Below are 22,095 nucleotides of genomic sequence, written 5' to 3'. Positions count from 1 at the left end.
ATCTTTAAAAACTTTTAATCATGGTTTGGGTTGTACATATATCAAATTCATGATGGGAGCTAATGTGAAAAAAACATGTTGAGTATACTTCATATAACTTCGATCTATTTTAGTTTATATACATTTGGATATGTTTCATATAATTCTGGCCTAATAAACAGAGTTCTGAACCCTGGAAATGCTAGACTTAACGTGTTTCCCCAAAAGTAAGACAGAGTCTTATATAAAATTTTGCTCCAAAAAACGCAGTAGGGCTTATTTTCAGGGGATGTTTTATTTTTTTCATGTACTGTACAACAATTTACATTTATTCAAAGTCAAAATTTGAATGTGCTCAGCATGTATGTGTAAGTATATATGCATAAATAAGCTGAGAGAGCATCTTAAGGTTCTGCAGTTGGAACAGTCAGTTGTTGTTCCACAACAAAAGAGTCAATACTAATAGTGCCGGGGATTTTCTAAGTGTACAGTTAGCTCTGGAGACTGTTTCTCCTGCACACATTCCACTGAGCAGGCCTCTTTATTTCTTGAAATGATGTAGAATAGTTGGCAGGAAGTGAGTGCCCTACTTGTACAGCTATTTCCTCTTCCCTCTCTTTCAACCTAGGTTGAAGATATTGTGCTTTTTTTGTGGAACAACTGCTTTAAAACAGTAATATGTTGGGGTGGGGGTGTAGTGGAGGAGCAATGCTCTTGGCTGAATAAAGTTCAGTGTTTTTTCCTATAGCCAAACTGCCCATAAAGGTAATGTAATAATGTGTATGTTGGTAGTACATAGGAAATCCACAACTTAATGTGGGTGTTTGCTGTTATAGTGTATTTTTGCCTTGGTACCTGCGGTTAACTGGTGTTAATTTATGAGGTAAGCCTGGTCCAGCCCAGCTTTACTTTCCACCTCCTGTATGCAGTGGCAAGATCATAACTGATAAGTTCTTTTTCATCACAGATGATGGGTTCCTGTAGAATTTTGTCTGCTTTAGCTGAAATAGAGCTGTAGGTTAAGCACAGGAATATATGTGGGTGTTTCTCCATTATAAATTAGGGGTCTCCAAACTTTTGAGCATAAGGGCCACATCATATATTTTTAACATTTTTGAGGGCCGAAGGAATGTGTGCTTGCACAGACGTCCACCCACACGCCCATCCCCATGCATGCATGCATGCACGCACCCCACACACATGTACAGGCTGAAGGGAACGGGTCAGATAAAACGGCAAAGTGGGCTGTAGTTTAGAGACCCCTGTTCTAAATAAATGCTAAAATAGTTCTGGAGTTGAAACATTCGAGATCTGTTCATCCCCGTAGATGGATTTTCCCCCCACTTAGGACTAAAATGCCTAAACAAGTTGCCTGCTTGGTTCCTCACGTTACTATTCTAATAGTTCATCATGCTGTCCTCATACACTGTTGCCATCACTTTTAGATTATTGGACTACATACAGAGCCTCCTTTACTGTTTCTTGTTCTTCTACTGTTCTGAGAGCAGAAATATGCAGAGGAGGTTTGGACAAGGATCAGCATATATTTTTTTGGTCTGTGTTCAAAGATTTTTTTTAAAAAAACCTTCGACATATCCAGTAGTGATTACCTGATCTGAGGAGCAGGTTGCCTTCTTAGTATGCATCCTTTTGCCTCATGAAACAGTAGATGTGCTCCAATGGCCATGCTGCCTATGGAATTCTGGCAGTTGTAGTTCAGAAACACAGATCTGCATATTTCTGTGCAAATGTTATTTGTCTTATTGCTGTAGTGCTGTTCTTGCTTAATCCTTAATTCAAAATCTGCATACAGTACCTCTAACTGAAATATATATTCCTTGCTAAATGAAGAATTGTTTATTTTTTAGCCTTTAAATTCCAGAACTTCTGCCTTCAATAGGAAAATATTCCTAGGATATATACTGTACAGTGGACCCTCTACTTACGGAATTAATCTGTATTGGAACGGTGGCTGCAAGTCGAAAAGTCTGTAGGTCGAATCTCCATTGACCTACAATGCATTGATAACCGATGAATCCCATAATAGGCAGGTTTTATTCTATTTTTGTTTCATTTTGGTTTTTTTCTGGTCTGTAGGTCGATTCTCTGGCTGCAAGTCAAATCTAAATTTTGCAGCCAGAGAAGTCTGTAACTTGAAAAGTCTGTAAGTCGAGCCGTCTGTAAGTCGAGGGTCCACTGTATGCATATTTTTCTTCTGGATACCTAACCTTAAATATGGTAAAGATTATTGTATTCCACATATATCTGTAGAGTACTGAAACAGCATTGTGTATTTGACTTTCATTGATTACCACTGGAGATCAATGAGACATTGCATATAGCTGTTGGTCATTGAAAGATGCTTCTGTTCTTGGCTTAAGGACATTAACAGTCATGATCCCAAATTGTTTTGGAGCTTGTAGCTGAGTTGCATGGAACTTGCAAGATAGGTCATCAAAAACCCTGTTCATGTGTTATGCCCGAGAACCTGTCTAGAGCTAAAAGGGATGTGTGGACTAGAGTGTGCATGTAAACTGTGTTCCTGCACCCCTCTCCACTTGGACGTTACTGAGACCTTTGTGTGAGGAATGTGAAGGAGACAATAAGTATGTTTGACTGAATGCTCTTAATTTCATGATCTGGTGTTCTATTTTACTAGTGCACCTAACTGTGCAGACATTGTGAGCACGTTGAGCCAAACATGCTTGTAGTGTCTGCTTCAGATTATGTTCCTCACACAAAAATCTCCGTGACTGCTGGGTGAAGAGAGGATATGTAAATGGCATTTACATGTATCTTCTCACCATTACCATGTTACAGATCCTGAGGGCCTGAAAATTTTTAGAATGTCTCACCAGTCAGCATGAACAGATTATAGCGTTGCAATTTATTGGGATTGGGAATCACTGATTTATACCCTCAGATTTGGGTTGCTTTAATACCTGTGTGCCTGTGGGATCATGAAGCTTGTATTTTGAATGCCTTTCTTTTGAATGTCTCCAGCATAAATATAAGTGAAAGCAAAAGCGCCTGGCCTCTTAAGGAGCCACTGTTCCCTCTCACTCCAGGATGTGTCCTCGTTCGGTTGAAATTGGAAGCAGGAAGTCTCCATATTCTCCAGCATGGGACTACTCTACATTCTCCTGCAGAGCTATATGTCTATGTACTGCTCGAACTCTCTTCTCGTGAGAAGAGGGCAGTTTTCCATTTGCAATGGGAGGGGGGAGGGGAGGACTGCAGAATTAGAGAGAGAGAGAGAGAGAGACAGGTGGAGGAGAAGAAGGCAGGAGGGAGGGAGCTGTGACTCGTCGAGCAGCATTTTTCACACGTCACAGACGAGTGGACGAGTGTATTTTTCAAGCCCTGCAGATCCTATACAGATTCAGGCTGTAACACCTGAATTGTACTATTTTGTGATTCCTACGCTACAGTATATAAATCCTCGGATAAATGCGGTGTTTGAATAGCATACTATACAGCAAAATCAGTGACATTCTGTCAGAAGTCTCTGGTATTTTCTCCAAGTTAGGAGTTCTTAACAGCTTAACATTTTCCTCTGGAATTGCTATCACCTAGTAGCAGTTTTCATTCCAATATCATTTTTTGCAGTGTGTGGGATGAATTGCTTCCTTTCAGTAGTGCAAAACCACAAACTAGTTTTAAATAGCTCTTTTGTATCTGTTGTGGCTATTACTGTAGAATTCAGAAGATAAACCCCTGAAATTTCTCATCTGCCCAGTACACTTTTGTTTGTATATTTTGACTTACCACTCAATGCTGCATTTATACCCTCAGAATTTTGCTTTGTAGCCTACCTCATGTCAAGAGATTAGGACATATGCTGCAGATTTAAAAGATTAATCAAAAGCACTTGCAGTGAAGATAAGTGGAAGTATGAAAAAACATACAGCCTATCACTTCAGAAGATTTCTGGAAAATACTTACCCAGTAGGAAGAAAGTTTTGGCGATGTATGAAATGTGACATTTGCAGAGGGGGGATGAAAAGTTGTTGCATTCACCTGTAGGACCCCACACACATACGCACAAAAAACCCCTATGTCCTCTAACCATTATCTCCAGATACATTTTATGCATTAATGAGTTTTGTTTGATTGTATCATTTTATAGTTAAATGTGGTTTTACTTATTTTTAATTCTATGTTGATTGTACTCTACCTTGAGTGCTATTTTTTGGGTGGAAATGTAATGAATATGTGCTATATTGATTACAACTCCCCCAGCAGTTCAGTGTTACTTTACTGTTTGGATTCAAGTAATGTCCCCAGGCATCCCAGTAGCACATGCATACCATATTTTTCTCTGTATAATACGTCCCCATGTATAAGACGCCCCCTCCCCACTTTTCTAACCCAGAATTTCTTTCTTTGCAAGAAAGTGGAGGGGGAAGGCAGGGATCAAAGCACTTTGATTGCTGCTCCCCCCCCACTTTCTTGCGAGGAAAGTGCTTTCCCCCTCCAGTTTCCTCGCAAGAAAGTGCTTTTCCCCTCCACTTTCTTCTGAAGAAAGTGGAGGGGAAAGCACTTTACTCACAAGAAACTTTCCCTCCCCCTTCCTTATGTGTATAAGACTACCCTAATTTTTTTATCTAAATATTTTAGAGAAGACGGTTTCTTGTGCCTTTTGAATTGTATGATCTAGTACAGTGGTCCCCAACCTTTTTGACACCGTGGACCAGTTGGGGGGATGGGGTCTGTGTGCAGGGGGCTCTTTCTAACCTTTGCTTCATTTTGCAACCCAACAAGTAAATTATTGTAACAATTAATTTCTCAATTTACCCAGAGTATGAATTCCTTACGTTTCCGCCACCTGATTAGTGTCTTAGCCTTGTATACTGTTTCTAGTTTCAACTAGAAAAAGCAATCATCTTCTAAGTTCCTAAAGCTTCTCTTGATCTGGCACTGGAGGTGATCTTCACAACAGGCAGGAGAATTTACTGTATGAGCTTTAATAGTTGGATAAACATTCAGCAGTCATATGGACAGAACTTAACCATGACAGTCAAATAAGAACAATAAAAACACATTAGATAGTCCCTTAATTTATACTTCTTTCAACCAATCAAATTAATGGTTTACATCAGGGTAGCTTATTTCACACAACTGTGTTCTACTAGTCACACAGGCAGTGACTAATTAACTCCACCTGTACTACCGTGTTTCCCCGAAAATAAAACAGGGTATTATATTAATTTTTGCTCCAAAAAACGCAGTAGAGCTTATTTTCAGGGGACTTCCCCCCCCCCCCCATGTACAACAATCTACATTTATTCAAATACAGTCATGTTATCTTCTGGTTGCTGCACAATGTTGCACAGTGTTTCATTTAACTAGGGCTTATATTTGGGGTAGGGCTTATATTACGAGCATTCTGAAAAGCATACTAGGTCTTATTTTCAGGTTAGGTCTTATTTTTGGGGAAACAGGGTAAGCAATTGCTAATTACAACATTTCTTCTTAAAGACCTAACAGGTGGTAGTAGACAAGCAGGCTGGGCAACTAGTCTAGGAAACTTAGCATTTGCTGGGCTTGGTGCATGGAAAATGCCACGAAAGGTTCCTTCAAGATTGTGAGCTAAACTATCTGATTATAGTGGTGCCTCGCTTGACAATGATAATCCGTTGCAGTGAAATCGCTGTAGAATGAAATTGTCGTCAAGCGAAATAAAAAAGCCCATTGAAATGCATTAAAACCCGGTTAATGCGTTCCAATGGGCGAAACTTCTGAGCATCCAGCGAAGATCCTCCATAGGGTGGCCATTTTCCAGTGCCTGTAATGCAAGGAATCAATCCCAAAGCACAGCAGGGAGCCATTTTACACAGCGGGCAGCCATTTTGAAAACCCGATGATCAGCTGTTTTGATCGTTGTAAAGCGAAAAATCGGTTCCTGAAGCAGGGAACCGATCATCATCAAGCGAAATTCCCCCATTCAGTTATTGTTTAGCAATTACAATAGCGATCGCAATAAACTAATTGGATTTAAATACTGTGATAGCAGATGTAGGAGCTGCAAGGTAATTCAAGGCATTAGTTTTCTCATTCTTGCAGGCAGGAGAGAACCTTCAAGCTGCTTTTTTGCTTCATCAGCCTTCACAATAGAACCAAATTACCAGAGAATTTAAGGCATTATCCTGTGTCTTCACCATTGTACTTTTGTCTCAAAAGAGGTATTCATGTCTCCTCCTTCATTTTATCCTCTCTAGGATGTGATACCTCTGTAAAACCATATTGAATAGTTGTCATTTGCCAAAGTTCTGCTTCTTTTCTTTCCGTCTTCATAATATCCAGGACATTGACCTAACAATCTCACTGGGTGGTCTTTTCTGTTTTCTTGTCTTAGTCACCCAGGGTATGCCACAACTGCACATCAGGTTATTCTTACCCACTCCTTTTCGCAGAGATAATGCCATGGCTATGGAGATTGCTTATTTTATGAGAGACTGCAAGTTGTGAGGAAGTGTGTGGTTGCTTGCTGCAATAATAGCTTTTCTCTTTATTTTTACTGAGCACATCTAAACAAACTTATTCTTGCTGGCCTTTCAGAGGAGGCACATCTAATTTTAACCTTAAGTTTCCTTCCTTTTTGCTAAATGTATTTCGTTTTTTTTCCTTCTCCCTGCTGTGGCTAGTGCTTCAGTTCTATGGGTACTACTAGATAGTACTCTCTGGTGGAGAAGTTAGAACAATGAATAGTTTGGCTACAAGAACTTGATAACTCTTGATAATTGATTTGTCATCACAACATTTTTCACATTCCCTCTTTTTTTTTAGCTTGTGGGGATTCAGATTGCACAGGATCCTGTCAGGGGGTGAGGCTACATTCAGATCCAGTGCCTTTTTAAAGAACCATTCATTGCCTCATTCACTGTTGCATTTATTAGTTCACACCCAGGATGAATAGTATTGGATTTCAAAGTGAACTTGAAATCTCACTTCTTGAGTTGTCCCTGATCCTGAGTATCTCCAGAATAACAGGTTTTTCATCCATCTAATGGAGGCTACTGTTCCTCAGGAGAAAGCAACGAATCTTCATACACTAAACAAGCAAATCTGACTTCACTGATATGACTTATGGAAAAAAAAGATTTCCTGATTCTGAAAAACGAAATCATTAGGCCAAGCAGCTCTGTGACTATCACATTTTGAGGGGGAAGCCCTCTGATTTTTCTTCCTGTAACTTAAAAATTATGCAGCTATGTATACATTTCTTTATATTTGCGAAGGCTTTCACGGCCGGGATCTAATGGTGGTTCTGGGTTTTTCGGGCTCTTTGGCCGTGTTCTGAAGGTTGTTCTTCCTCTGAAGATGCCGGCCACAGAGACTGGTGAAACCTCAGGAAGAACAACCTTCAGAACACGGCCAAAGAGCCCGAAAAACCCAGAACAACCATTATACATTTCTTTGTTTGGCTTTCAGTAGTTACATGGAAGGGCACTGAAGCACCTGCTAGGTGGTCATGGAGTCGTATTTATTTAGTCATAAATTCACTGAGCAGTGGCCTAATTCTCAAAGTTGCTCCTGCAGCTATAAGTGTCAGAAGGTTGTTATTCATTTCTGAAGTTAAAGCTTTGCTTTTGAAAAGTATTCTACATATGGTGACACTGCACATCTAAGCAATTACTGCTGTGCTCCTTAATCAAGAGAACCTTAATTTACTTATGTTGTCCAATAGTAGTAAGATTGGTAATCACTTATATAGAAATCAGGTAACTTGCATAAATTTTTCCAGAAAATATGGATCTCTGTGTTTGTGTTTCTTTATCTGCATTTAATTGGAGTACAGTGGGGCCTCGACTTATGAACGTCCCTACTTATGAAAACTTCGAGTTACGGAAAGCTCTGGCCGCAAAATTTTGCTTCAACTTGCGGCCAGAGCTTCCAATTACAAACAAAAAAGTACAAACAAAAAGGCGGGGAATTCAAACCGTTGGTGGTGAAGAGGCTGCTTCTTTGCCCCAACGGTTAGGCAAAGGGAGGCTCAGCCTTCCGGGCTTCCAACACCACCCAGACTACCACACTGGGTGCCGGCTTCCTGGGCATCCAAATTCCCTCCGCTGCCCTCTGCCTCCCGTCTCTGTTGCCCTCTGCCTCCTGTCCCTGCGGGGACAGAAGGCAGAGGGCAGCGGGTGCAGTTTTGGAAGCCCGGGAAGCCGAAAGCTGCCCCAACCTCCGCGCTGGTGCTGGCTTCCCAGGTGTCCAAAACCCCTTGGCTGCCTTCTGCCTCCCGTCCCCGTTGCCCTCTGCCTCCTGTCCCCATGGGGACAGGAGGGGAGAGGGCAGCGGGGACAGGAGGGGAGAGGGCAGCAGGTGCAGTTTTGGAAGCAGCTTTGGAGGCAGAGGGCAACAGGGACAGGAGGCAGAGGGCAGCAGAGGGGGTTTGGACTCCTGGGAAGCCAGTGCAGAAGTTGGGGTAGCTTTCGGCTTCCCAGGCTTCCAAAGCTGCACCCGCTGCCCTCTCCTGTCCCTGCTGCCCTCTCCCTCCTGTCCCCACGGGGACGGGAGGCAGAGGGCAGCGGGTGCAGCTTTGGAAGCTCGGATTTTTTTTTCCTTTGGCCGGAACGGATTAATCGGTTTTCAATCCATTCCTATGGGAAATGGTGCTTCGACTTACGAAATTTTCAAGTTACGGCCACCGGTCCAATACGGATTAATTTCGTAAGTCAAGGCACCACTGTATGTAGAGACTTTTGCATTGTATACATTCATGCAAAAGCTTTCTACTTCCAGTTAATTTCCACCTGAAGACTGCGTGGCTCTTTGCAACATAATGGAACAAGTGCACTGCCAAAAAAAAAGTTGCTGCTAGGAAAGGAAATCTTATGAACATTGCAGTTTTGGTGAAAATCATACTGGCAGAGTAACACATAGACAGTGCACTTAAAGATTATTTCTTTCTTGATTAAATGTGAAGTGGATTCCTTATTGGCCATGCAAACCTGATAAATGTGAGGCAGGGCCCTTTTTTGAGCTGTCTTTGTTGGCTTTTTTATTTTTCAGAAATGGACAGTGGATATTTTCATGCTTATGAAAGCAAAATTAACAATACTGGAGTAGAATCATGATACTCCTAATAGTTCTGCACATAAAGCTCCCTTCTTCCTCTCCACCTGAACCAGTGTACTGCTAAGCTTAGGGTTTTGTTGTTTTCAGTTGCTGATCTCAGTTGATGGCCAGCGACAGGGAAAGCAGGTATATGTTTTGGACTGATTTGACTTGCCTTTTGAGTAGCCTGGAGCGTCTGTAAGGTAACCAATAGCTTATGGCTTTTACATTTGAGTATGTTTTTAAGTCTGTTTTTAATTTCCTTTGGAAAATACAATTGAACAGGCAGTATTTGGTACATGCAACCAAAGTATACTATTCACAACACTATGTGTGACCAGGAGTACAGTGGTGCCTCACTTAACGACGATAATCCGTTCCAGGAAAATCGCTGTTAAGCGAAAACATCGTAAAGCGAAAATAAAAAGCCCATTGAAACGCATTGAAAACCTTTCAATGCATTCCAATGGGCTTAAAACTCACCGTCCAGCGAAGATCCTCCATACAGCGGCCATTTTCACTGCCTGTATAGCGAAGAATCCATCCCTAAACACAGCGGGGAGCCATTTTAGTTACCCGGTGACCATTTTGAAACTGCCAATCAGCTATTTAAAAATCATTGTTTTGCAACGAATCAGTTCCCGAAGCAGGGAACCGATCATCACAAAGCGAAATTCCCCCATTTAGATCATCGTTTTGTGATCGCAATTGCAAAAAGATCGTCCTAAAGCGGATTTGTCGTAATGCAGGGCAATCGTAAAGCGAGGCACCACTGTATATAAATGCTCTTCTCCCCATTTTACCAAATTTTGGCATATTGTAGCCAACATAATTAATTTGTCAGGTCAGCCTGAACATCTCCCTAAGAATCCTACAAAATTTGAAGACCTCCAGGGAAAAATCAGAACATGTGTTCGTCGCAGCTGACATGTATCCCAAAGCAGTTAAGTCAAGAATGAAATGAGAGAATAATTTCCAACCATATCAGAATTTGTGTGGGTATCAAGGTATAAGTCTTTTCATTGTTGCAATAATTCCGGACAACATCTGCTTATATAATCCTACAGGCTTTATCTACATTGCTTCTATGTTTCATAAGTACAAAAATTATTGGAAACATCCAAAAGTCTTAGTTACGGAAAAACTGTAATCATAAGTACTTAAACAGAAAGCAATTCAAAATACATGAACCTAAAAAGGGTGATAAAATATTAAAAATACTTTATTATATTCAAAAAATGCAGGAGCCTATAGCCTAAAAAGGCACATATAAAAAGCTCAAAATATATCTCTTAAAATATCAAAGTTCTTTAAAATACGAATATATTTTAAAATGACTTTCTTAGCCTCTAAATATATTAAGAACACACACCTGAGTCATGGAGGAGAAAAGCAAGAGGTATAAAAAGGTGTGGGAGGAGAACCAGGGAGGGAAGTGGGGGGGTTATTTAGGCTTGAGGGGGAGGGGCTCTTCATTGAGGCGGCTGTTTTGGATGGAGAGACATGAAGGGAGGGTTGTTTCCACAACCCAAAAGGGTAAATTAAACTGAAACTGTACTGAATTTTTTTCCTTCTCAAAGATTTACAGCCTCTCCTATAATTATTTATTATTACATTAACAGAAGTGTATTAGGCTAGAATTATATTCTGAAAAATTCAGCACAATTTTAATGTCTGTTCTTTACCCCATTAAAATGCCTTTTTATGCAAATATGGTGGGTGCCACGCCACATTTAGCTATTATAAAAGGGGTTGCAACTCAAAAAAACTTAGGAAACACTGTCCTAGAGGAATAAAAGGCTTGTAAAATAAAGGATCACTTACACCGGTACTGTAAAACCAAAGTATCGTAATTACAGAGGGTGCAGATTATAGGACCTGAAAACACCAACTCTGATCATATTAACACATTGCAGCATTTTACAAATTACAAATTATTTTAGTACACTGTTAGTTCTCTCCCTTGTTTTAGTTTCACACTGCACTGTTGGGTATGAATGAAATTGTTTTGCAAGGCAGTGTCTATGTATCTTGCTTCTGGACCTGGTTGGAGATCTGGCTGATTGTTTTGCAGCTACTTAAAACTGCTGTTCATACCTTATTTTTTAAAGGACAACAAACATTCTCAGAGCTTTTTCTGTACCCAGCTTAATTATTTTAACACTCTACACATGTAAAATTTAGTATCTTAACACATTGAGCTCACAGGGTGAGTGTAAGTGTTTTCATTTACATTTTTCTGTTATACTGCAGTCCCAAACAACTTTAACGGGAGAAAGCAAATAGATGGAGTTATTCTGTAGAGCTGATTAGTGCACTCAGGTATACTGTTTAGGAGTAGTTGATTTAGGAGCAGGTGGTATGGATAGCAGCTATGATAATATTGGCTTCCTGTATGGATTCTGTGGCTTTTTATTGACTAAACTGTATAAAGAGTGGTTATTTTTAACACAGCCTCATTTGTTCTGTTTGCAGACACTATCCAAAGCAGTCATTCACTATGGTGGCAGACACTCCAGAGAACCTGCGTCTGAAGCAGCAGAGTGAGCTTCAGAGTCAGGTAAGACTATTAATAATTGTTCAAATGCTTTCTGCTTTATAAATTGTAATTAGCCTTTTAACAAAAGCCATATAGGGTGCTATTAAAAATTCAGATTCTCTTAAAAATTTAATTCTGCGAAAGGAAAACTAAATATTGCCAAAGGAAGTGAAATTAACAAAGCTGAAATTAAATTAACAAGTTCTGACAAGTAACTACCCTACAAGCAGATGACATTTATTATACAATACATGAATTGCAACAATTCAAAGCAGCTAAAGAATCCAGAGAAATGCATGGCATTACATGTTAAAATACCCAGCAGACCTGCCTGAGGGGAAGCACAAGCTGTCAAGGATGCAGTAAACAACTGAGGAAATAACATAATGGTACATAAAGTACTGTGGAATATTATAGCAATAGTGGAGTATAAGACAAAAGTGGAACAATATAGGGAAGGATCTAGTAGCATCAACTAATAAAGTCAGCATGTGTCATACTCTGAGGGGAAAAACTGGCAGTTGCTTCCAACATTTAGCTCTGAGGACCAAATACATATGTTCTTTTTCCTCCAACACTGTCCAAGGTATGTCTGTCTTTCATATCTATTGTTTATCATGTGGCAGGGCTGGATCCATCACACTTGTTATTCTGTTCCTCATCCATAAATGAGTAGAATGATATTTTACTGTTTAGGATAATTTTAAGGATTGACAAATTATTTTAAAATTATTCGCATGCAGAAAATGCTAAAGGAGATTCGTTATGTAGTTTTCCACCTTTTTCCACCTTTGGCGGATTGCCCAGCTGCGACCCTACCTTGACATGAGGGCGCTCACTACCTTGGTACATGCGCTCGTAATCTCAAGATTAGACCACTGTAACGCGCTCTACGTGGGGCTGCCTTTGAGGCTGATGCGGAAACTTCAAGTGGTGCAGAATGCAGCGGCCAGACTCCTTACTGGAGTTGAGAAAACACCAACATATTTCTCCTGTTCTGACCATGCTGCACTGGCTGCCCATCCGTTTCCACATTGAATTCAAAATTCTAATGCTTACCTATAAGGCCCTAAACGGTTTAGAACCTCGATACTTGGCAGAGCGCCTGCTCCCACCAAGATCTACTCGGATCTCCCGCACGAGTCAGGAGGTGAGGCTGAGGAGCCTGATTCCGAAGGAGGCACTGATCCTTGTGAAACTTGAGTGGGAATTGCCATCACTTTCAACACGATTTACTTGGAGAGTTTCTCTGGTTTTAGAGATAACATGGAACCAGGAAAAGAACATTATGTTATGGAGAAGCTTTCTGCAAGATCCTTTTTGAACATAACATTTGATACATTGGGGATGGTGCAAGATTGTGGAGTCACATGCCCACCCAAATATTCTGACTTGGCTTTTGAAATATCTCTTTTTGTAAGACTTCTTGCCTAATTGCTTGCTGGTATACAGAAATGTGACAGCCTTTAAAAAAAAAAACTCTTTCAGTGGCATTCATTTTGAGCTCCTAGCAATTTGTATAATACTGTCACCTATGGCTTGTTAATCATTTGTCTGAGTAAATGAGAAGAGATTGTGGCATGGCTAAGTTATGTTATTCCATATCAACTTTTCCCCATCTCTCCTTTCTCCCATCCTAGGATCCATTGTGATTTGATACTTCTAATTCCACTCATCCCACTCCCTAACATGAACTCCAACTTTCAAGAACCCTATCCAACATAAGAGTGGTTAAGGATGATAAGAGTTGTAGTACAAACCATTCTGGGAACACATGGTAGCCACTTTGTCTAAAAGCAAGATCAGGAGTGTTACATATTCTTCATCATTGTGTCTAGTCAAAGGGACACACACCCATTTTTTGTTTTTTTCTTAAATGTTATGGCTCTTGGAAAGCTTCTTTGCTGAGCCAAGGCATTAATACTGCCTTATATTCTCCCTTCCAGGGATGGAAATTTATTTTGAAAGCATGTATACATAGCTGTGTCAGTGGGACAGCTTATGCAAAGGAAGCGCCCTTGGTAGATTTCTCCTCTTCTCCAATACTCTTAATGTTTAAGTTAGTGACAGGCAAGCAAGTTGTCAGCTTGATTGTAATATGGCCTGTTAACTTCCTGATAAGAGACTCTTCCTCTAGGTCTTAGTGGCATGCATTACTTTCCTTGGAAGTCTGTTATGCTCCCCTTCTGTCTTAATGTGCTGTCTGTAGAGGTTTTAGCATCTGTGCCCAGTTATAGTGACTTAGAGAGCAGAAAAGATTCAAGGTAGAGTATCAAGGTGTTGCCTTAGAGGGAGAATTCAAACAGGACGTGACCCAAAAACCTCTGTACCAGATGCCCAAAGCCAAGGCATAATGTGGCCAGATTCAGTGGTGTACTGACAGTTTGTTCTTCTGTTGCAGTCTTTTATCTAGAGGTGCCTCAGTTTTGGCAAATTCATGGAAACCCTCCTAGGATAGCAGTATGAAGGCTGTTAAAATCTTTCAGATAGGTACATAGCTTTGGTTTACAAAGCATCTCTCATATTTTGTGTACATTTCTTTGCTGCTCAGAATGAGATGCTTGGGACAGATGCTTCTAAGTTGGCTTCCTGCACTAAAATATTTTTCTTGGTAGAAATTGTGCTGAATGTTGAATTGACATAGTTCTTCTCCAGAACTTCAGAACAGAGGTGAGCGAAGAGTATATAAAAATATTTTTGAAGCCTGTTGTACTCCCCTGCTCCCTCTTTTTTTTTAAAGTCTTCTAATGAGTTTTCTAATGCCAGAAGCATTCAGAAATGGTAGTTCATATTTTAGATATCTCATAGTAACTCTGTATCATTTAAACTAAAAAAATAAGCATTTTCAAAACCAAAGATGAACATCTAGGCAGTTAAATGCTTTTGCTTTTTGGAGGGTGTTTGGCATTTTTGGCGACCTGTGAGACATTGGAAGATCCCAGGGGCATAGAATTAGCCCCTCAAACCCATCCAAGTTTTCCCGTTTTGAACCTAAGTGTTGTTGTCTACCTATTGTACTATTTCTAGTTTTTGGAGCTTCCGTCCAAGGGTATTTGGCACTGCAGTAGTCTCACTAAAGGTACTCCCACAGACCTCTCTGAGTTCTTATTTTGGGTAGCAGGAAAGGCGTAGCTAGTTCCAGTAGTTCACCAAAAGCACAAAATTATCCTATGTGCAAGTAAACAAGTTTTTAGTTGGATTAATTTTAACTCCAGCAGCCCACAAGTGACCATGGAATAAGAGAGCTTATTTCCTGTGGGTTTGCTTTCTCAAATTATGAAAATAGTAACTTGGGGGGGAATAAGGAATACTTTTGAGTCAGGCACCTGGAGCTTGCTGTGTTCCAGGGTAGGATGTTCTGTTTTAAGTTTCTGTTCATCCTTTACTAAAGTACACCTGAGACATTTCCAGATTGTAGGTTGGTAGTAAGTTACTGCACTGCTATATTTCCTAATTTTATTATCTTCTGTCATAATGAACATCCGCTTTTAAGCCCTGAACCACTAGTTTTTCAGAACAATAAGTCTGATTGTTTGTTGTAGGTTTTTCGGGCTGTTTGACCATGTCCTGAAGGTTTTCTTCCTAACATTTCACCAGTCTCGGTGGCTGGCATCTTCAGAGGACAGGAGTTAGAACTCTGTGTTCTGGTGTAGTGTGTGGGATAGTTGAGTATTTATAGCTGTGGGATCAGCTTTTTGTTCTTTTCAGGAGATTAGGTGATTTTTGTGATCAGGGTGTTTTTTTTGTTATGGGTGTATTGTTGTGATAAGGGGGGGAGATGATCTGTCACTGTGATAGATGGCGACTTGTGAGACATTGGAAGATCCAACTGTCGTTAGCTAGTCTCTTGTATGCAGTGATCACCAGACCTTGTGGCTGGGTAGATTCGTTGACCATTTGCAGGCTGTATTTTTCAGTGCCGGGAGCCAGGCTTTGTTGAGTTTTAGACTTTCTTTTTTGTTGAAGCTTGGCTGGAGTTTGTGGATTTCAGTGGCTTTCCTGTGTAGTCTAACATCATGATTGCTGGTGTTGTCCAGTACTTTTGTGTTTTGAAATAGACTTTCAAGTCCAGTTTGTTTCAGGGCATGTTCAGCTACTGCCAATTTTTCCAGTTGTTTTAGTCTGCAGTGTCTCTCATATTCTTTGATTCTGGTGTGGATGCTGCATTTTGTGGTCCCAGTATATACCTGGCCACAACTGTAAGGTATCCAGTATACTCGTGCAATGGTGAGGGGGTCCCTTTTGTCCTTTGCTGACTGTAACATTTGTTGTATTTTTGTGGTGGATCTGAATACTGTTTGTAGGCTGTGTTTTTTCAAAAGTTTCCCCATGTGGTCCATGGCCCTTTTAATGTATAGCAGAAATACTTTATTTGTGGGTGGCTGTTTTTCTTCAGTTTGGTGTCATTTTCTTGGTTTGATGGCTCTTGTGATTTCATTCTTGCAATAGCCATTTGCCTGTAGGGCCCAATTCCGATGATTGAGTTTGGTGCTGAGAAATTGAGCTTCACAGTTCCGATTTGCATTTGTATGACTCTGGTGGCAGCATATCTTCATACCCTCGGGATCTCGGTGTTCCCGTACATAGACTATTGGCTACTAGTAGCTCACTCCCAAGACCAAGCACTAAGGGACATCCACGTTACTCTGTCTCTTCTAAGGGATATTGGCCTCAAAGTCAATTTAAAAAAATCGGTGCTGACCACCTCACAAAGGGTAGTCTACATAGGTGCAGTGCTCAACTCTCGCCATGCCAGAGCCTTTCTCCCTCGGGCACGTTCAATCAAAATACCGACTCTAGTCGAGCATTTCCATCCGTAGGCGTTTGCTGTTGTCCACCAAGTACAACTTCTTCTGAACCTCATGGCCTCCACCACCTCTGTTATCCAGTATGCAAGTTTGAAGATGCGCTATTTGCAGGCCTGGTACCTCTCTCTGTTCGACCCTCTTCTCAACGCGCCCTCCATGCACCTACAGGTTACCTGCTAGCTTGCCTACTAGCTCAAGTGGTGGATCACACCTTCCAACCTATTCATGGGCCGAACCTTTGCAGCACTTTTGTTGACAACTCAGGTGACAACCGACGCCAGCCCTGTCAGTTGGGGGGCGCACTGCAGAGACCTTCATGTTCATGCAACATAGGTGCCACGAGAAAGGCTTCTCCACATCAACAACCTGGAGTCATTAGCCATTTTCAAGGCATTCCGTGCTTTCCTGTTAATCATCGCAGGCACTGGAGTCCAGGTCACCACGGACAATACTACAGCGCTAATATCGCGCTACAGCGCTATATTATGTGAACAAGCAGGGAGGCACACATTCACTCCCTCTTCTCTACCTCACTGTACAATTCTGTGACTGGTGCCTGGAGCACTACATCTTTCCGTCGGCAGTGCACATTGCCACTCAGGACAATTCCTGGGCAGATCATCTGAGCAGACAGGCTTTAAAGATGCACAAATAGTATCTCGATCACAGCGTGTTTCTCCAAATCTGCAGGCAGTGGGGCCATCCAGTTGTAGACACGTTTGCAACAGAGATGAACAGAAAGTCAGCAGCTACTTTTTAAGGGCGGGGATTGACCAGGGATCCCTGGGAGACACACTCATGGTATTTTTGAATACCCATCTCATTTATCTCTTTCCTCCAGTACCACTCATTTTGCGAACCACTGTCAAGATAAGGCAGGATCAGACCAACACGATCCTAATAGCTCCATACTGGCCGAGGCAACTGTGGTTCACAATGTTGACCTCAATAACATCCAGATCAATTCGGCTACCTTGTCTACTTCACCTCCTTACATAGCACCAAGGCCAGACCTTCCATCCCGACCTTCGGTCCCTACATCTGATGGCCTGGAGGATCTTACCTCCATAGACACTATTCTTGCTCACTCTAGGTCGACCTACTAATCGACACTACTCCCACAAGTGGCTGGCTTTCCAGATATTTGCAAGATCAAACAATCTTCCATCAGTGCCTACTACTCTAAGAGCAGTATTACTCTTTCTCGCTCACTTATTTGATCATCATCTATCATTGTCTACACTGAAGGTGTATATATCAGCTATCGTAGCACACCAAACCCAAGATTCTGAGGCCGTTTTGTTATTTTGACATCCTACTGTAAAGAGATTCCTTCAAGGAGTAGCCCACCTTAATCCTCCAAGACCATGTAGTGTTCAGATAGCACGGGTGTAGGCATATAACATATTTTAGGGTGTGTTTTTTTAAGAAAAGGAAAGCCCCCAAAATTTGCACCAAAAAAACTTTGGGGTACAATATACTTTAACCTGTGTAAATTTGTGCATATAATTATTTTGCAGAATTTTGCCTCTCCTGTGGGTAGATTATTCTACTGAAAATTCTACTCAGATCTTCCACCTTGCTTTCTCAGATTGCATCCACTGTTGTCCAGACATGTATGTGTTAGTTGCATCCTTAAGATCTAAAAAGTTGATTTTCATGTTTTAAATTTTTAAAAAATGTTTTAAATAAAGATCAAGTTTTTTCAATTGCTGAATTGTGGTCAGTATCCAACAGTGTGCTTGTGTAGAATGCACATGGATGCAAATGGCAAACCACATACTTTAGAACAGTCTTATTCTGGAATAAGCAGTTGTAGCCTTAGATTAGACTTTCATAGCAGCCTAACCAGGTGGCTCATGTGGAAAACCACTGCATATTTTTTTGTTTATCTGATTAATAGAATTGCTTCTTTCCTGAAGGGCAACAGCGGCAGCTCTTCCAACTTTCTCATTTTGTGCTGTTCTGCATTTTCTTGGACCTGCACCCCCACCATCCTTTTTCTACAAGGTCATAATAGCCCTACATTGAGCCGGACATGGGAAAGAACTAGCCGATTTGTCTGACTCACTCATGTCTGGCCTTCTGCAAGCATCAGAGCTGCGTTTATTCCAGCTGAGTGCCCATAAAAGGGCAGAAAAAAACTGAAAGCCAGCCTTGTCTGAGACTTCCTCTGCTTGCAGCACTCTGTTGCTTCAGCTTCTGGTGTGCAGGAGGAATGTCCCCTGTGCACACAGTCAATAGAAATCACATTCCTTGTTTAATTCTTCTCTGTTCTAAATTTCTATGCCAATCAATATTTTTTAGAGTTCCTCTCCATGCACTGGGTACTCAAAACTGTTCTGTAGTAAAATAATAACAAAAAAGACACATACTCTACAAAAAGTGAAACACCTTATATGGTGCATTTTAATTCTGTCCACAGTTTTCACACTTGTGGGGTGTCTGATTTTCTGTCTTACAGAAGAAAGTAATGTTTTCAGTGTACAGTTTTCCAAATGTTAATACAGTATGTTTGAGCTGTCATTTGAAGAGAGATGAAATGTAGAGATAGCAGGATATGGAGAAGGCTCAGAATAAAGCAGGTATTTGGAGTTAAAAAGAAGAAAAAAGACCTGTTGCTTGAGAAGTCTTCAGAGGGGTCCAGGAATAATCCTTACTAGGAATGTACATTTCTGAACTTTTTCTCAAGAAACATACGTGGTTCTTGTTGTTTTATTAGGATGCCAACTACGCATACCCTTCCTCTTTGTTCTAATGTTCCTTCTAGGCTGAAGACTCTGACGAGTACTAAAGAAAGCTTATGTTCAATCAGACAGTAACATACGTAGTAACATATTTAGAGGAATTTCAGGCATCGTTTTCTAATGCTTGTGCCAGAGGCAAATACTGATCATCATAGACATCCTTCAGTCTCGAGAGACTATGGTAACATGCTCTGTATCGAGAAGTGTCCTCTCCAGAGCATGAAGCCTGGGTAAAGTAGTATGGAGGATAGGCTGTTACCCAAGCAGCAAATCCCCCCTCTCCACGTTGCTGAAATGGTCCAATGGAAAGGCAAGAGCCAATACAACTGGTTCCAGCAACGTCACAGGAATTGGCAGAACGGCACAAACTACCTTCGGGACTCCAGCTCCGGATTTTGCCTCTAGGTTAACTCCTGAAGCCTTTTCCATGAGTGGATATAGCCACAAGGCAGTGGAGGTTTGAAATTGGAGTTTTCCTTCTCCTACATGGGCTGCCTTCCATGGCTGACAAGCCCCACCTACCCGGCCTGCTCTCTAATAGTGCGGAAGTATGATCGGACCCTGATTTTCTAGAAAATGAAGTATATTAATTAGATAGGGGCCACAAAAAGCTAAGATAGATGCACTTTTCAAACCAGAGTTTGGCAGTTGCTTTGTGTTCTACTGGGATGGAAATGCTCATATATAAAGTTTCTTCCTCTGTTTTACTTTTGTGAGGTTGAGTATAGGGAGCAAGTCTTCTGCATTAAGAAATTACATTTTGTCCACTCCTGTTCTAAAGAAACAATTTTCAGATATGCAGGGTCTGTACATATGGATCTCTGAACCTTGAAGGGCCCCTCTCACAACTCTTATCCTCAGTAAACAGATTGTTACATATTGCAGAAAACGCAATAAAAACAAAGTGCTGGGTATCTTGTGCTTGATGCAAAAACTCTGGTAGAAGAACAACCTTCAGAACACGGCCAAAGAGCCCGAAAAACCCACAACTACCAATTCTGGTAGGACTTGGAAAATCTTCAAGCGGCTGTCTTGACCAAAATCTTGTCAACTATACAAATCCCTCATCCACACTTATTTGTAGTAATACTTTATCTAAAAAAGGTAGGTGGCAGTCTACAAAGACTTATGCCAAATAAAACTTTTTAGTTTTAATGGTACCATAAGACTTACTGTTGCTTCTACTTATAAGATAATATGGTCTGTGCAAATATGAATATTGGTGTGAAACACCAGGGGTTCAGATAGTTTTGTACCAACTCAAGGCCTTTATGTATCCCACATATTCTACCTTTTGAGACAGCATGGCAGCCAATGTCTGCAGAGCCTCTAATGTCTGGTGCATTTAGAAACACATATACAGTTGTTCAGACATCCAACTCTAGGAAGTAATTTTCCCCAGGCAGCTTTCTAAGCGCCACATGGTAGGCATACCCTATCATATTCCCTAGAGTCCTCATTACTGGCTAAAATTGCAGTTGTGTGTATCTGTGTGTTCCTTAGTTCTTTGTATTGACTGTTGTTTACTTGAAAGCTCTCAACCATTCGAGATCCAGGAAGCTGCTTGCAGCTGTGACTGTCTCTCTATGATCTGTGAGAATAAGGCACCCTGTCTTCTGTTTTCCATGCTGGCTCCAACTGGGAGTGCTGGCAAAGCTGTTTGCATCCACCAGTAGATTATTTAAAGGCTTTTGTCCTAAGCTTGAAAAAGAGAGTACAATTCCTGTGTAAATATATCTTGAGTTGAAGTATACCATTTTCAGTTTCACAGAATTCTTCATCTTGCAGAAGTCTACAGCAAAACTGTTCTCACCAATCAAATTTATTCTGAGTATTTTGTGTAGTAGTTAGAATGACAGACCCAGACTCAGGAGACTTGGATTTGAATTCCTGCTCAGCCATGGAAATGCCTACCTCCATTCTTATACATTTAAAAATGATCCTGGGTATTGTATGTTCCCCACCTCTGTGTGAAATTAATGAACCTTGCTATAAAATGAATGTGTATGGATAAATACACTGAAATTAGTGCGATTTGAGTTAGTCATGAGTAACTTATGACTCAATTTTTGGTGTTTTTGTGCTATTGTTAAATTCGTTTCAGATCAAATATGTATAATTGACCTCTCTTCTTGCAGCCAATCCTTAGGATTATTTTAAAACGGCCGGGGGGTGTTTTCATTTGTTATATAAGTATGTGAGAGCAAACAGACATGCAGAAACTTCGGGGGGGGGGTTAGCCCTGTGAGTCTGTTGCATGGAAATCTACTAAGAGTTTTAGGGTGCCTTTGTTACTCAAAATGCAGAATCTCTCCAACACCTTAACACACATTAGACATGCAGAGATGAGTGTACAAGGAATTTATCTATTGAGGACCTCAGTGGTTTTGACTTCTCTGATTCCTGAAAATAATTCATGTGACTCTTAATTCTGTCTAATCAGAATGGAGTGACTCAGATCAAGGTTTAGAAGGGATCCATCTGGAAACACTCTTCATTCTGGGTTGGCTCAAAAATGATAGGCAACATATCTTCTGATTTTCAGGACTAGCCCTCACCATTGTGCAGCTAAAAAGAAAAGTCTGGGAAAGCACATCTGTTACGCAAAACCAAGAAATGTGTTCTGAGGTCAAGGAGCCAAGCCTGAGTATCTTCCCCTGATTTTTGCCTTCCTTTTTTGGATTCTCATTCCTGTCCTGATCCTCACACCCTTTGCTTTCTGTCCCTATCTTTGGGTTCTGCTGCTATATATTGCAAAGTACACAATCATAATTTCAGTCTAAGTTAATTTTATTTATTTATTTATTTATTTATTTATTTATTTATTTAACTTATATGCCGAAGACTTTTTACCCGAAGACTTTTTTATGATATAAAATTTTTCCCTGCTTTTGTTCTATATTTCATCAAATGCTTTTCTAATTGCAGTAACACAATACTGTATCAGCATTTAACACTCTTG

General features: G+C 40.7%; 1 protein-coding gene across 1 annotated transcript in view; it reads left to right on the top strand.

Annotated features, from left to right (window-relative positions):
• Positions 1–22,095, top strand: part of LASP1 (LIM and SH3 protein 1) — a 60,987-nt gene that overhangs the window by 27,353 nt on the left and 11,539 nt on the right. The window contains exon 3 of the mRNA XM_020793968.3: positions 11,515–11,599. Within this exon, the coding sequence (XP_020649627.1) occupies positions 11,515–11,599 (85 nt within the window). The remainder of the gene's footprint in view (positions 1–11,514; positions 11,600–22,095) is intronic.

Source organism: Pogona vitticeps, chromosome 6, assembly GCF_051106095.1.
Source record: "Pogona vitticeps strain Pit_001003342236 chromosome 6, PviZW2.1, whole genome shotgun sequence".
NCBI classification, from domain to species: domain Eukaryota; kingdom Metazoa; phylum Chordata; class Lepidosauria; order Squamata; family Agamidae; genus Pogona; species Pogona vitticeps.
This window is presented reverse-complemented; position numbering and strand designations above follow the sequence as displayed.